The sequence below is a fragment of the Scatophagus argus genome, chromosome 10, assembly GCF_020382885.2.
Source record: "Scatophagus argus isolate fScaArg1 chromosome 10, fScaArg1.pri, whole genome shotgun sequence".
Taxonomy (NCBI): domain Eukaryota; kingdom Metazoa; phylum Chordata; class Actinopteri; family Scatophagidae; genus Scatophagus; species Scatophagus argus.
The window spans coordinates 13,766,558-13,782,623 of NC_058502.1; the positions used below are offsets into that span (position 1 = coordinate 13,766,558).

Genomic DNA, 16,066 nt, shown 5'->3' on the forward strand with positions numbered 1-16,066 from the left:
TCGTAGATCATATAATATAATACATTCAGGTTGAAGTGCTGTCCTCTTAGGATTATCTTCATATTGACACATGAAGGTTTGTACTAATACCTGGTCGGGAATATCAAGAGGAGAGATGGAAATGTGTGAAATCTTGGCTCCTGCAGAATTCAGTTTACTTATTTTCATCTAGCTTGGATCTATATTTACTTGTTTATACATAATGTTTGCTGACAGCTTTATAATGATACCTTTTACCTTCTGTGGGTTTCAAGTTCACCCTCCCATTGAGGGCTGTGAGACGAAAATACGAAAATCATTCTTTGTTGCAAAAAGCGTGAACTAACAGCTCTTAATCTACACATGTAGTCACTTTTTTGGCTTAAAACAGCAGGTGGTGTCTTTTTTCTCATAGGGGGAGCCAGGGGCCATGGGATTACCCGGGCTTGAAGGTCCACCTGGTGCCAAGGTAAGCGATAGTATTGACCCAGAGAAGCATATCCTCCGCTGTGACCTAATCTGATTACAGAGTGAGGGAAAGTGCTTTCTCTGTACTTCATTCTCATCACAGAACATTTAAAGGATTTGTTTCTGAAATGAGATATCTAGCTAAGCAACAAAATAAAATGCTTGCCATTGTGAAAGAGAAACACTTTATTTGTTTCTGTTGAAGTTATGAGTCATCTTAAGGGAAGCTAATTGTGTTTAGGAGAATTTAATTACTTGAAATATTATAGGAGTCAGTTATTGGAGCCAATGTCTTCATGTAATAGTTAACTATGTACACAATGAATTGCTGCTCCATTTTCCTTAATGGAACAAAACTAGCCCTGCATGCAACTTCCTGCACCTAATTTATTTACAGAAAAGGTGCCACTGATTGACTGCGTGTGTCTGTTGAGGTGTTGAATATTTCAATTTATATGAGTATTTTTTCCTTTAGGTGAATACTGTCAAAGGGTGTGACATATGCAAAGTGCTTGTTGTTGAAATATGAAAAAGACTCAAATTATTGTGGGTTTTTTCAGCATTGCCTTTGTCCAGTGAAATATAAGAGAGCATTCAGTATACCCAGGTTTAGTCATTTTCTGATGTCAGTACCTATGTGTCTGCTTGACATGACAGTGATTTATATGTATGTAATGTGTATGACGTCTATCTGACACGGCTGCAATGTTTCCTTCAGGGTGATCCTGGTTTGACTGGTCCTCCTGGGATGCCAGGTCCTCTAGTAAGTATGATTGTTTTTTCTTGATTAATTTACACTCACATACACTCATAGACTCATACTCCTCCTTGATCAATCATCTACATTGTTTAAGTCTGCTGCTGGCAACAAGTCCATGATGTTTCATAGAGGACCCAGAATGGCAGCTGTCAAAACAGAAATCCCATAACACCACACAGTTCGATTAAAAACTCGGATATAAACCTGTAGTCTGCTGAGTGAATTTTCTGTGCCGCTATAGTGGGCTATAGTTGCTTTATTATAAATCGGAGGCTACAGAGGTGCTGCACATTCGACACCATTGAGAACCTGTCAAACGTGGCCTGTTCTCCTCCTATGTTTGTGATTGACAGGGGAAGCCCGGTGCTCGTGGAGAGCCAGGGATCCCAGGAGAGCCGGTGAGCTGCAGCCTCTAACTCTCTTTGAGCTGTCAATCCACGTGTCATTCCTTTGTCACTGCCTACTGACACATCGACTGTCTCTGTTCACTGACAGGGTGAGAGGGGGCCACTCGGAGAGACAGGATTCCCAGGGCCAGAGGGACCCCAAGGTGTTGCGGTAAGAATGCTACATGAATACACTTGCATGTCCCTATATAATCATCTGCTAGATGTTACCAAAACACCTTTCAGTAATGTCCAGGCTGGAAACAGCTGAGTGACTGCTCTTTTACATTAGCATATTTATGGATGGTTAGTATTGTATTGGCCATGATTCAGGGACAATATGGACAAAATATGTATGTTAGCGATCACTTGTCCTGTGGATGATTACATTCCCCTATGTAATTACCATCAGACATGGTTTCTGTAATTTTCGCTGTAAGCGCACAATGGAACAGTGTTCGCAGAGCAATCAGGATCATTATCCCTTGGTTGAGATATCTCATTAACTGTGGAGATTACTAGGAGCGCAACAGTGCTGATCCAATCGAAGGTGGGAGCTGAAACAAAATGTCTTTGTTTGTGTTGCACTCCTTGAGCAGGGGAGACCTGGAAAAGATGGAACTCCTGGAATCAAGGTGAGTCGTGCAAACGCGTTGCAAATCCCCTTATAGAAAGTGCTTTACATCAGCCGAGCTACAGAAAGATGGCACAGCAGATTTTTATCCCCACCCTCAAGCTACAGCATCCTGAGTGCATTAAAGCTATTTGCATATTTAAGATTTTAACGATAAAAACTAAATGAAATCTGGCAGATTTAAGGCTTTGTTGACTTTTAGTCTTTTCCCCCAAATTATACAGTTAATGGTTTCAGGCAATGATAAAATGTTTGTAATAGAGGGCAGTAGACACTGAGATTAAATATTCATTTTCCTGCCTTATGAGCTTGCGTTAAAATTGAAACAAATACTGCAGCAAAGTTTGCTTATAGGTGACTTATCAGGCACATTATACACTATTTGCTAGATAATCACATGAAATGGACTCACAGCATGCAGAGAAGATCTGCTATGAATACCCATTCCAAACAAATAATACCAAATACCAAGCTGGTTTGACTCAGAGTATTATTCATGTTTTACTTCCTGATGTACACTTTTTTGTCACACAACGCCTTAATGACAGCCCCAGCAGTTTATTATTTTATTATTTTATTTTATTTTATTATTAGTTGATATTCTTCCTTCACAATCTCAGCATTGCATCGAGTCCTTCTACAGTTTCATTCTCATGTCTTTCTGCCAATGATGCCTGACTTTGTGGTGGTCCAACAGTGCCATCTAGCAGGTGGTTTCGCTCGTCTACCCAGCCTCCTCACTCACTGTTTTGAGGTTTAATGTAATGCTCAGGGAAGCACATTTCAGTGGGCAAGATGATAGATTTAAGCCTCCCATCAGGCATTGGGGAATACAGAGTACTGCAGATTAAAGCAGGCAGGGGAGAACAGCTTCACAAAGAGATGCCCATTTTAAAACCACATCATGCCAGATTGTCTTTTGCATGGCTCCTGTAATCCAGCAGGAAATTGATACAAAGATGCTCCCAGAGGTATTGCTGTGAGCACAGTAAAGGGAAGCAATGGGGAGTGACAGGGAGGGATTGGAAGACACAAGATGTTGTGACTTGAAGTCAGAGGCAGGTATTTTCTCTCCCAGCTCCTCCATACAGTCAAGACAGCTGGTGGGAAAGCATCTCAAATGAAAACAGGAGTGATGCAGAGAAGCTGTGACATTGGAGAAGGTGAAACTCTGTATAGGGAAATGTTACACGAACGATACACCTGAGCTGACTGAGAAGCAATCAATGCACGGTCATCCGAATAGCATGCGTTTCTCAGAGTTGAGTAATCCAGGAGAAGCTTGCTCACGGTTTGTTTTTCTTCAGGCAAAACAACAGAAACCTCTGCAAAGGAAATCAGAGTATACACAATAAATAAATAATAAATGAATAACAATATGCTCACATGCTGGGCTTAAATACCAGAAATCTCTGTTTCATATGTACAGATTAGAATGACTGAGTATTGTGCATGTCCCCGCATGTTACTGCACAACATTAATTAGTGTATAGTGGGTGAAAAGCTTCAGGGTCAGGATCATTTCTTTTTCTAGTTATTCAGATGTTACTCATTTAGTTTTTGCTATGACAACAAAGCCGTAACACGTATTTCCCTTCTTTCTTTTTTTTCCCTCAGGGAGGCACAGGTAGACCAGGAGATAGAGGAGCCAAAGGAGAACGTGTAAGAAGCATCATTCCTGTGTTCCTGAAAAGCAGCTGTTTTTATGACTCAGCCTATAACGTACAAAAAAAAAAAAACAAAGAAAAACCCACATTTTTGATGAATAGTAATGAAAGTCTTCACTTCAGCACAAATATGACTAATCCCCAGAAGCACATAAGCACTAGATAAAGGCATTTAACTCTCGCTGCAGTTTTCTGTTGTATTTGCGAGGTAAAATTGAAGAGGGCTGTCTCACTTCCCCTGTAATGTATTGCAAATAGAGGATGCAAAATGAGGCTTTTAGCTTTATAGATGGCAACGGAACCTCTTGACAGGTGATGGACTGCACACATTAGGAGGAATAGATAAGTGCATGACATAATACCTGATACATTTGTGCATGAGTCACTGAAAATAGTGACTGTGGTGCAACTTACACTAGCCAGGGAATTTAGCTTTCATTGCTACTGTTCTGTAGAAGTCAGATGTGAACAGTCTGGTCAGTACTGCGTCATATGGAGCTGAGACATGTCTGGGCTTCATTCCTGCAGGGTGATCCAGGGATTCCTGGAGAGAGAGGTGTTCAAGGTGAGAGGGGTCGCATAGGAGATCCTGGCCCTATTGGACCGATCGGACCAATCGGACAAAAGGGCGATCCTGGCCCTCCAGGACAGCTGAGGAGTACAAACCTCTTGGTAAGCTGTAAATTCACAGATATCTCAGAGCAAACAAAGACTGTCCTCCCTGGTGATTAAAACCTTAAGCATCCCACTTCTTCCCTGAGCTTGTGTAACTAGTTCAGCTCTCCTTCCCCGTATGGAAAACGGTGCAGCTACAGATTTCTGCATGAAACATCAAACAAGGCTGTGCAAGGGAGGTTGCTGTTCTCTCTCTGCTCAACGCTTCCCACTCCTCATCTAGGCGCCACAGAAGGTCATAGAGGGAGAGAGATGGAGACAGAGAGAAAGACGGAGATACGTGGGCGTGCCTAGAGCTCTGCAGAGCAGTGAAAACACCTCCATGTGTCACAGACATTTTACACACATTGTACGCAGTCACAACAGTTACGCAACATTCACAGCAGAAATGAAAAAGCATTCTGAATGCAATGATTCAAGGTCCAAGGCTACTCTTGTTTGCTGTTGCTTCTCATGCAGCTGTGGACAGCTCTAACAATATTTGTGAAAAAGGATGACATGACTGACAAAGAGTACTGTCTTCTTGTAACTTATTTTGGGTAGCTGGCTCCTTTTAGTGTCAGTGCATATTCTGTTGTATTTATACATATACATTCAGAGGTGTACTATGCTGGTATACTTTTCTTGTTAAGCACAGAGCGCATTGCTACAGAGCATAAAACAACAAGAAGTCTCTTTATAGAGTTATAATATCTAATTTAATTTTCCCCAACTGAGTCCTTTTTTTTTTGTCTAACTGGGTTTTAAAGCACAGATGTTATTTTGTATTGCGAACTGGGATTGCACCGAATAGTTTGAAAAAAGTTAAAAGAAAAGAATTGTCGCAGTAATATTTTTTCCTTGTTCTTGTTTTGAGCACAGATGGTTTTCACAAACTGTGTGTTGAGACACATGTCAAGCATCCATTTGATTTTCATGCCGTGATAACTACTGTTTCTCCTCTGCTGCCAGTTCGCTGTGAATGAAAGATGACTTACTGTTGTCTCCTTTTGTTCAAAATGTTTCAGTTAAGTTTCTGTTCTTCTCTAACGCACACAGGGTGATGCCAGCTTCATGGAGGATCTCAAAATGTTAATCAGAAATGAGGTTTTGAGGGTCTTTGAAGGTAAAAATCGTTCCAAATATATTTAGCATTTTTTCTCGCCATCTTTATTCTCTTGTCTGTTTTACTACCTTATGAATGTGAATTTTTAATTTTCTTACCCTGAAGAGAGGCTAGCGAGCACTGCCATGCAGCAGAAGACACCTGCAGGTATCTTAGCTTCACAATTCCAAGGACCTCCAGGACCTCCTGGCAAGGACGGATTGCCGGGACCACCAGGAGAGCCCGGACCTCCTGGTCCTCAAGGTATGAGCACAGGCTGACAGACTGAACTGCTGGATGCTAACACCATCTCAGGAAACATAACCACCTCTGTTAAAATATGAATTAGAAATAACACTCTTAACCTCTGGTTGCTCGAAACTGTCAGTGAAATTTAATTAACCCCTTGTTGCCTGATAATAGGTAATAGTAATCTGTGTATGTATTCACACCATATGTGTACCCCTTATTGGTGTTTAAATATGCTAAGTAGTTGAACTAACATATGATGTACCACACGTGTGTGTTCAAAGGAGGCAGCAGAGTGAAATGCAAAGGCCAGTTAAAAATGTGTTTGTGAATGTGAAGAGTTGGGATGAAATGATTTGAGATTGGCTGGACTGGGGTTTGGGCACCAATGTAGGTTGTAATTTGTAGGGATTCATGGGTATTTTTCTCTTGCTTAGACCCATATATCAATGCAGACTGAGGGGCGGGAAGCAGAGGAAAGGCCAGGAGTGTGGTGCACAGCGGCTCTCTGGGAAATATGAAGACAAACGGAAGAATTGGCTGTGAATAAGAGAAAGTATTATCAGTGTGGACAGGAAAGAGCCCCAGTATTGATACCTCACTCCAGGAAAGAAAGCTTCTAAAGCATAAAGGAACATAGTCAGGAAAAAAGGGGTGGATGTTCTTTATCAAACTGATACAACCTCCTGACTGCTCATACAACACTAACGGTTTGCTGGTCAGGCTTTTTACCTCCAACTTGCTTATAGACTTGTATTGTGTCTGCAGCAGAACTACCGTATCTTAACTTTTGAAGAGGAAGAGTGTGTTACATGTTGGTGCAGATCAAAGCAGCACTGCATTGGCCTTTCTCTTTGAGCTTTGTATCTACCTCACATTTTTCAAGACCATTTAACCCACTGCTATGATATAAAATGCTGCTTTTATTCATGAATAATGTTGTCAAAGTAGGCAACTACTTGGCTATAAATATTTGTGCTGTGTTAATGCCACTTGCATTACACAATGTGTAACTTGTTTTATTTTACTTTATTTTGTTTTGGGGTTTTTTTTGCTTCACAATAATGTTTTATAGGTGATTCTTAATGCAGCTTTGCAATAAGTATTTATCGAAAATAAAGAGGAAAGGTATATCCCTTGATAAATCAAGAATTCAACAACTTCTTAATTTTTCTCTTTGTCGATTGGTGCCTCCACTCAGCTGGGGAGAGAGTTTGGGGTAATATTTCCTCATTATTTCTCGTCATCCTCTGCTGGAGACTGTGCTCTTCTGGAATATCCAATTTGACTTCTTCTCCTATATGCCAAAACGAATTGTTTATGGAGAAAAATAACCCTTCTGTGGAATTTGCAGTCTTTTTTTTTTTTTTCCTCCTGGTTTGATTTCACATGAGTGAAAATCTCAAGCTGTTACTGAATACCCAAAAGGATGCATGCTGAACCACATCATCTCTTCTCCTCCTTCTTCTTCTTCTTTTGTTTTTCTCTCCCCTCCTTTGTTGTAATTGAGTGCTCATTTATCATTCTATTCATCCTTTGCTTTTGAGTTCATAATGAAAATTCTCACTGATGTAAGTCGTAATGTTTAAGTACACATTTCATAAATTCTACATTTTGTTGTTTTAACATTCATTTTTAATTTTGTATTTTAGCACATTCAGTGTATTTGTTCATACTGACTGAAACAAAGTGTCTTTTAGGCCATAAACTCTGTGTGCCACTCTGCTTTGTACTGTACTATATGGAAATATCAGAAAATATCTCACAGTAATTGGTCTTTGATGAAGCACCTGCTCAAAGAAAGGAGTTTTTCTGTTTTCTTTTGTAAGGCATAGTGTGAATGAATACATGTGGCTGTTGATACAGTGTACAACAGGTTCCGGGCTACAATCCTATCAATCAAGCATGAAAAACCATCGGTGGCAGTGTTATTATTTTTTTTTTTTTTTTTAACGTATTTTGTCCATTAGTGCCCCCAGGAACAATTTGTTTTCAACCAAGTACAGACGCACTGTGGCGTTTTTCGATCTATCAGAGTGCACCAATCCACTGTGCCACCCAAGCTTATTGCCCTGTGTGCTATTCAGTATTTTTTTGCTTAAGGTATTGTGCTCTTTTCTCCATGGAACGTCTCCTCCCTGAATGAATGCCCCAGGCTCTGTGAGTGTTGAAAGAAGTCTCATTATTGCGGCAATGTGTGGATAGCCCCCTCTCTCTTTGAGACTCGGTTTTGGAGCATTCATAAGGCTTTTTTCTGAGATTTTCACTGACATGCAAGCGTTGAAGCGTTTCCCCTTTGGGCCAGGCGGTGCAATGCTTGATACTCCTGTCAGTGTTTCTGATGCACTCCATGCAACTGCTGGTCCTGAGACTCCATTACTTTAAATGCCTCATGGGGAAATATTTTCACAGCGCCTCAGATTCTTATTTGGTATGCTGCTGTTTCAAACTGTAAAGAATTTCAGGCTTTGCATGAAGTGAGAAAGCCTTTTGTGTGCATGCTATTACGAGCAACACTTTTGCTGGCCTGACATGAAGTTTAGTGCAAATGTTTTGATTTTGTCTTGCTCATTTTTACTTTGCTTTTGGCACATTAAAGCATGTCCCCATGTCTTGGAGTTAGTCATTCAGCAGCCTATTCTTTCTGTGGCTGGGACTGAAAAAGGCTGAGTTTTTATTCACTGGCTTTTATTTCATCTTATGATCGTGTTTACGTTAAATTACGTCTAGTTGCCATGAATGGACAGGATTGTGTCTGCATCTGTTGCATCCGTTTGCTTTCTGTTGAATGAGAATCTTTTCACTCTCAGAATGTCTGAAGTGACCCACATATCTGACCTCTGACTGAAAAAACGCCTTTTTTTGCTCTGTTTTGAAATCTTCAAACACATGCGCTTGTGACCGTGTTGTTTATAGAAAGCTGTACAAGCTCACAATGCCTCCTCCTTGGAACACTAACACACAGATGGCTTGTTTGATGATTTTTTATTTTGACAGGATGTCAGTACATGCTTTTATTATTAAAGGTTTGGGACTGAAACTGGGAATCTAGAGTAGCCCGTCTCTACATTGACAACCAAAGCTGCTTTTCCCAAAATAAGTGCAGACCTGATGCGTGGCGCTCTATTGATGATGTTCACGTCATCAAGAAGCTAATCTGTATGGGTTCTTGGACAGATATAAAGGTTTTAAAAGAGTGTCCTCATGCTGTGGCATTTGTACTAATCTCGCTAACTGTACCATACACTCTGTGAACATGACACCACATGGTTGTACTTTACTAGTATTTGTACTCAGCCAGAGTGTTGTGTCTGTCCTCAGGATACAGGGGTCAGAAAGGAGAACGAGGCCAGCTTGGTCTGGGGTTGCCAGGAGATCCAGGACCCATAGGGCCACCAGGTAAGGAGAGCACATTGGACTCAGAGGCTTGTTTATAAAACACTAACTATGGATCAGATGGCTGTGTGTAAAGAGAAGAAAATGGCTTAGCAGTTACTTTCAGCTCTCTGGAGCATTTGAATTGTCTTTGAGCAAATTGTTTTGGTTCATAGGCTGGATCGTACCTGTTCTGGTTCTCTCTCAATGCTTTTTTAATCAACATCAGTTCCACCTGCATCAGTCAGCCATTTTGAGCATCAAAGTTAGCCTGTGACTGGCTACTTACACTCATATACTTATAAAACAAGTCCAAATGAATGCCAGTGTGGCTCTGGATTTTGTTGTGCTGCCCCCTAGTGACAAAAGAAATTAATGGTGCTTTAAATCTGAATGCTAAGCCTTGAATTTACTGTATATTAAAGGTATTTTTCATACCATTTAACCACTCAGTAATCATCAACCATAGACCAGTCAAACATGAGGTACTTGTGGCAATTTACAAGGGCAGTTCACGCAGTAATGTCACATTTTTCACAGAATGACCAGACACTGTGCTTCCTCCTCCACGTCTACAACAGTTTTTCTTAACTGTTTACTGAATGGACAGAATTGTAGTGTATCTTGGTATGTTTCCAGAGAACCGTGCTTCTCAAAATCTAAATCCTATTTCTGCCTTCATTTGGTATTCCAGCATTTTGAAGATAAAACAAATTCCATATGGTGTTATTTTTTTTCTAAAACTCAGGTGCTGCGACATAAATAGGACACCAGTAGAGGACAATCTGCTGCAATGATGTAGTAATTATTTCTGTTCTCTAAAGTGATAAAGCTCAAGTTTGAACCAAAAAGTTTTGCTACTCACAATCCAAGATGTCAGCTTGTCCCCTGCTCCCATGAACTACAAAATAACTCCTCATGCCCTGATGGAGCGATGAGATGTGGGATTACCTCACTGGCCTCAGGTCTGTGACAGTAGGAGTTTATCACTGAACTTGAAGTCACTCATCTTATCTATGTATGTGCATAATGCATGTGTCAGGGAAAGGGAACTTGGCTGTAGCTCCTTTGGAGAGGACAAATCACTTCTGTTGAAAGACATCCTCTCTAGGGGTGCACAGTGTTAGGGAGCAGCTTCAACACTGCTGGTGGGGTTAGAATTCAGCTGTATTCACATTCTGGAAAGACTTACGAGCGTCCTGGGCCACTGTGTTGGTTTCCCCTGTGCATTTACTGTAGATTTACACGTCCCTGTTCAACTGAAGATGATGTCTCCCATCCACAGTCTCCATCACTTGGTCATCATAATGACAGACAGCTCATACACCTGAAAGTCTTCTACTGTATAGACAAAAATATCCAGACAGACTTCTTTATGGCGCAGTTTTTCAGGGGTTGGGCTTGGCCCCTGACTTCCAGTGAAGGGAAATCTTAATACTTCAGCATACCAAGAGATTTTGGACAATGCTATGCTTCTAACAATCAGTCTGGGGAAGGTCCTTTTCTATTCCAGCATGACGGTGCCCCAGTGCACAAAGCAAAGCCCGTAAAGACATGGTTGGAGGAGTTTGGTGTGGAAGAACTTGACTGGCCTGCACAGAGCTCTGACTTCAGCCCCATCCAGCACCTTTGGGAGCTAGGCCTTTTCGTCCAATATCACAGCCTGACCGCACCAATGCTGTACTGCACGAATGAGCAAAAATTCCACAAGATTTTGGAGTGTTTCTGTGGGAAAACCTTATTATATACCTACGGGTTCATGAGGACAGGGACCTATGACGGGAGGAACCTCACAATCATCAGTTTTACTATGAGGAAGTAAAAGCCCTCCTCACAGACTACATCTTGAGTGCTGTTGGTTCTCATAAGGGCAATACAACATGGGAGAACAATCTTGAAACATTGCAGTGACTGAAAACTACTCAGAATTTAAAGTAATTTATCTGAGAGTCACCACAGTGTCTTTGTACCATGACAGACTTTGATGGTAATTATGCCTGATGGTGCTGTTGCTAAGCCATGCCCACCTGTAGGGCATTAATGCACCTTTGCTCCAGTATTGACTGTACAATGCACCACAGTACTGTGGAAGGTTTGTGTGTGAGAGCAGTTAAGCAGGAGATGGATGTGTCAGTGATGAAAAGGGCAAGTTGTGTTTTCAGAGGGAGGAAAAGGACAAGGCAGTAACTGTGATTCCTTTTGTATGAACTGTAGTGGAGGCACGGTTTCCTTGTGCTGCGACTGGTCTGACTTATGTTATGGACTCCTGTGGGTGGGCTGCAGTGCAGTTTTTTTTATAGGCTTACAGGAATACAAGAAAATGTTATCACATTATCACACGTTCTTGTTTGTTTATTGCATGAACAATATATGAGAGATAAAGAGGCAATGTGGGCTGACACTTCAGCAATCTGTTGCTAAGTAACATGAAATACTAATATCCCATCTGATGACCTCACCATATTAGAAAAAGAGGAAATGTATGTTCTTTGTCCTTCACTGTCATCACAGTTGCATTTCATTGAGCTATGGGGTATCAAGCTTTTGAGGTAAAAAAAATAGACTGAAAAGTGCTTGTTGGTATCTGAGTGAAACATAATGGGTTACTGTAGGACATCTCAAGGGAAAATAATAATGTTAAGGAAAATTTAGGGCTTGAATTGGTATTACTATCAATATATATGTATTATATACACTATATGTCTTGTTTTGACAGAACAAGATGAACACCAACAGTCCAAAATTCTTTTTAAATAAAAAAAATAATTAAAAAAAAAATAAAATGAAAAATAGCACATCTTCACATTTGAGATTGAGATTGAGATTTGAATAATGTGTCTGTGTTGAGCTGAATTATTGGTGTAGCTCTAGTAGAAATCTCTGTGGTGGAAATAAAATGTACTGTAGCCTGGTGGATTAAAACAGTCACATATTACAATATACTTTGATACAGTAAGTCACACTTTTCACCTGTTACCATCATAACACGGAGAACTAGTGCTGCATGCGGCTCCTCATAACCTTCATTTCTAACTCAGAGAGTAAAGCCGGTCTGCATAGACAGTGTAAGACTGCTGTTGTGTGAGGGAACGTGTGGCTCTGCCAGAAAAAACAGCTTTGAGTTTTATCACTAATGGAAAGCTCTACTGAATGATGATAAAGCCTGCTGCAGGAATTAATAATGTCTAATTCTCTGTCAAGGTCCTCCTGGGATCTCATCTCAGGGCCCTCCTGGCTCACCAGGGCCCCGTGGACCTCCCGGGACATGTGACCCCAGAGACTGTCTCCCTTCCTCCCTATGAACCCAGCGGAGCAGCCCAGTTTTAGGACAGACGTCCAGCTCCGAGCCACAGAGCAGGACGAGGGACGGCCTCACTCTATCCGACTCACAACGGACCTCCTTTGTTCACTTTACAACATTTTAATGCAGTCAGGGTTTTTTTTTTCCTTTGTCAAGTGTTGTTGGCGGCTTTGCTCTGAATGCAATAGAAATGTTTTTTTTTGTTTGTTTGTTTGTTTTTAAGTGGTGTGCTTTTAAGTGATTTCCTGTTTTCACGTCCCCTACTGTGATGTAATGCATTCCTTGTCAACTCTCATTATGTCTTTCAAGACCATGAAATGACTTTGTTTCATCAAGTTCAGTCCTGTCCGATAACAGGATCTTAATTATTTGTTTGTCCTCCTTAATGGGCATGCCTGTTCACTCTTCTGTTCTTATTCAGATAAGGCAATGTGCTGGCAGAAAGGCAGAATGTACATCTCGTGTGTGTGTGTGTGTGTGTGTGTGTGAGAGAGAGAGAGAGAGAGAGAGATTAGGTGAATGAGTGAACTTGCTTTATGTGTAGGTGTGAAAAAAATAACAGTTTTTTTAAGCTCCTTATGCAACCAAAGTGCAGCAGATGTGTCTAATAGAGAAATTATTTATTTTTAAGTGTGTTCTAAAGAATGTATTTAAAAGATTGTTGACTGTAAATGTAACATGGATATGCAGTAATATTATTCTGGATTATTGAGAGTTTGGTTTTGTGAAATGACGCCCATGACACATTTGTATTCTGCACGATAATCATGTTTTTAAAGAATCTGCCGTATAGTCATTGATGAAGATGTCTTCCCATTTTCTGTAGGTTCTTCATCAGCACTGAGCTTCATCAGTGAGGTTTGCCATATTTTGTAGTACAAATACATGCAGCTCATACTGTTTGACACTTAAATCAAGGGCAGATTTTTCATCATGAAAGGAATGTACTTTAAAAGTTGTTTATGTTCAGTGAGTGTTTCTTTACTGTTGCATTAATCTGTAAATAAGCTGAACGAGTGACTTTGTTTGTTCCTGTCTGATGTGGCTTCTGATGGGACCTGACGATATAATTACACAAGCAGATTGTCAGTGTAATAACGCATTAAGGTTCTCACTGTTTTATCAGTCATACATTGCTGCAAATGAGGAAGATGTGTGTGTGTGTGATGATGATGATGATTATTAACATTTATTGTTTACATAGTGTTGTGTATGATGATTCCTCTGGTTTTATTTGTATATTTTTGATTTTCAACCACACAAGGGAAATCAGACTACCACACTACAATGTCAGGCTTTTTCTTTTGGTGCAACATACACTCATAAATGTACTTGAACTTTCCTGTTTTTGTTTGTTTCGTTGTAACAGCATCATGGTCTACATACTGGTTTTTCTCTGGCTGACCACTACTGGTCTATGGCTGATGGGTTGGTGTCTTAAGACTGGAGTTTTGATTTTTTTTAATTTATTGTAACAAGTTTCAGTGTTTTCAACTAATTTCAGAGGGCTTTGAGTCAGCTTTGCCTAAATAAGCCTATAATATATCTTATTCAGAAAGTCACATCGTACAGAATACTATCACTCAAAGGTACAGAGAAAAGATTTCCAGTATTCAAAGTTAGATATAAATTAGTGCACTAATTTAATGAATTTTTTAATAAAATGCACAGTCGGCGTATCTAAAAAGTAACCTGAGCTTCGTAATCACTCTAAACCCTAAACATTTATGTGTTTGAAAAAGATAATTGGGTTGTAGTGTATTTTACTTTGCTTAAGCCTTCAGTTTGAGTGAGGTTTAATGAGAGTTTGACTCAAAGGCTTTGATTTTACTTTTAAGTGTCCTGCTGTGATTAATGTTTCAAAATTTCTGTGGGTGTATCTGAAATTATGTGACATCGATTCTATCTGCATTTCATCCTGTAAAATCTGTTTGACACTTTTTTTACTTTATGTCTCACATCATCGCGCTTCTTTTACACATGTGAATTATATCTCACATCCTACTTTGATTTTTTTTTAATGTATTTTTCTCAGCGTGCAGGTTTGGTTTTTATCTTTCCTAAATTTTATCAGGGTGAGGGGGGTCTAATTTCAGATGGGTACTGAATCAAATGTGTGTGACTGACTTCATTTGTGAATCAAAAGAGCCCCCTGCTGGACACTTATCTAAGTTCTCACTGCTTGTAAAGTGAATGGAAAACAATCATTCTTTGGGTTATAGGCTACATAAAATCCCCTCCCTATATTGGCTTCTGTCCTGTCACCGCACTAATTTTCATATTCTGTGTAATAGGTTCCCCTCAGAGACAACGACGCCGACCTTGACCAAATTCAAACAGCGTCAGCAAACTAATGTGATCTGAACTTTTTTGGTGCACTGATGTGAGCAACTCACTGCTTTTATTGAATTTAGCTTGAACTGATATTAATGTGCGCCGGTATGTGACTTCAATTTAGCTGAACAGTATGATAACTAGAGAGGACACAAAATGGCTGCTGATGTCACAGCCCACTTCTCTAGCAATTTCACTGCCAGCCGTTTTACGCCGCTCCAAGTTAAAATCCATTTATTCTAAGTGGAAAATGTCAGATGAAAGCAAAGGTGTTTGAGGTGTTGTGGTTTGAAGCATTTTTCAGATGAAATGCTGTTATATGTCTAAGTACAGACAATTCAAAGCAAGAACATCACTTTTAGACGTCCATATATTTCATTATTTTTTACAGCAATTACGAAGTTGATCCTGTTGCCACATATGGTCTAATCTTGTCAATAAGCTTATAATGAGGGAGGAATTTGGATCTGCCTCTCAGCGTGGTCCCCCCTCAGATTAAAAATGTCTGCCCGCTGCTCTCACTGTAACTCCTCTTTGCTCCTCCTCCTCCTCATGCTGAGTGACTTCAGTGTGTGTTTCTGAGCCTTTGTTCTGTTGAATATCTACCTCAGTCTTGGTTTACCACATGTCTACATGATTAGCTATTTTGCAAAAAATTATATACATGTACCAACACTAACTGTTGCCTTTTGCCGAAAAAAAAAGGAAATTTGTGTATGTAAAAGCAGATATGCTGCAGTCCAGGATGCTGACATCAGTGTCACCTTCAGATGTCCCTGTTGTGGAGGATGATTCCGTGCATATGTGGTTACCAGGTTTCAGAGGTTCTATTTTACACTTTTCTTCGCAGCATCTTTTACCTACACTGATTTATGGCACCTGCCTTACACGTGTGCAATAAATGTTATTCAGTGCTTTATTTCTTGTGTTCTTGTGTTGTATTTTTAAAGACCAACACGACCTGGATCTTTATTTTATGATATGCTTCTGTGTGGTCTATGGCAAATACAACAAGATTTGTTATAAAACCTATTTTCAAAGAAACACAATCTCACCTTGAAGTCTAGTTAAGCAGCTGTTCTGGAGCTTTCAATCCTGTCACATAATCTTCATCAGCAGATTTAATCAGTTGTCATGAAAAGAAATCGTTAAAG

At 40.1% G+C, this 16,066-nt stretch overlaps 1 protein-coding gene across 1 annotated transcript in view; it reads left to right on the plus strand.

The window, feature by feature from the left end:
* LOC124065712 (collagen alpha-1(XIX) chain) overlaps nt 1-15,818 on the plus strand; it is a 95,575-nt gene extending 79,757 nt beyond the window's left edge. The window contains exons 44-54 of the mRNA XM_046401362.1: nt 395-448; nt 1,166-1,210; nt 1,561-1,605; nt 1,703-1,765; nt 2,193-2,228; nt 3,845-3,889; nt 4,423-4,566; nt 5,608-5,674; nt 5,780-5,917; nt 9,224-9,301; nt 12,479-15,818. Of these exons, the coding sequence (XP_046257318.1) occupies nt 395-448; nt 1,166-1,210; nt 1,561-1,605; nt 1,703-1,765; nt 2,193-2,228; nt 3,845-3,889; nt 4,423-4,566; nt 5,608-5,674; nt 5,780-5,917; nt 9,224-9,301; nt 12,479-12,579 (816 nt within the window). The 3' untranslated portion in view covers nt 12,580-15,818. The remainder of the gene's footprint in view (nt 1-394; nt 449-1,165; nt 1,211-1,560; nt 1,606-1,702; nt 1,766-2,192; nt 2,229-3,844; nt 3,890-4,422; nt 4,567-5,607; nt 5,675-5,779; nt 5,918-9,223; nt 9,302-12,478) is intronic.
* The last annotated feature ends 248 nt before the right edge of the window (nt 15,819-16,066 follow it).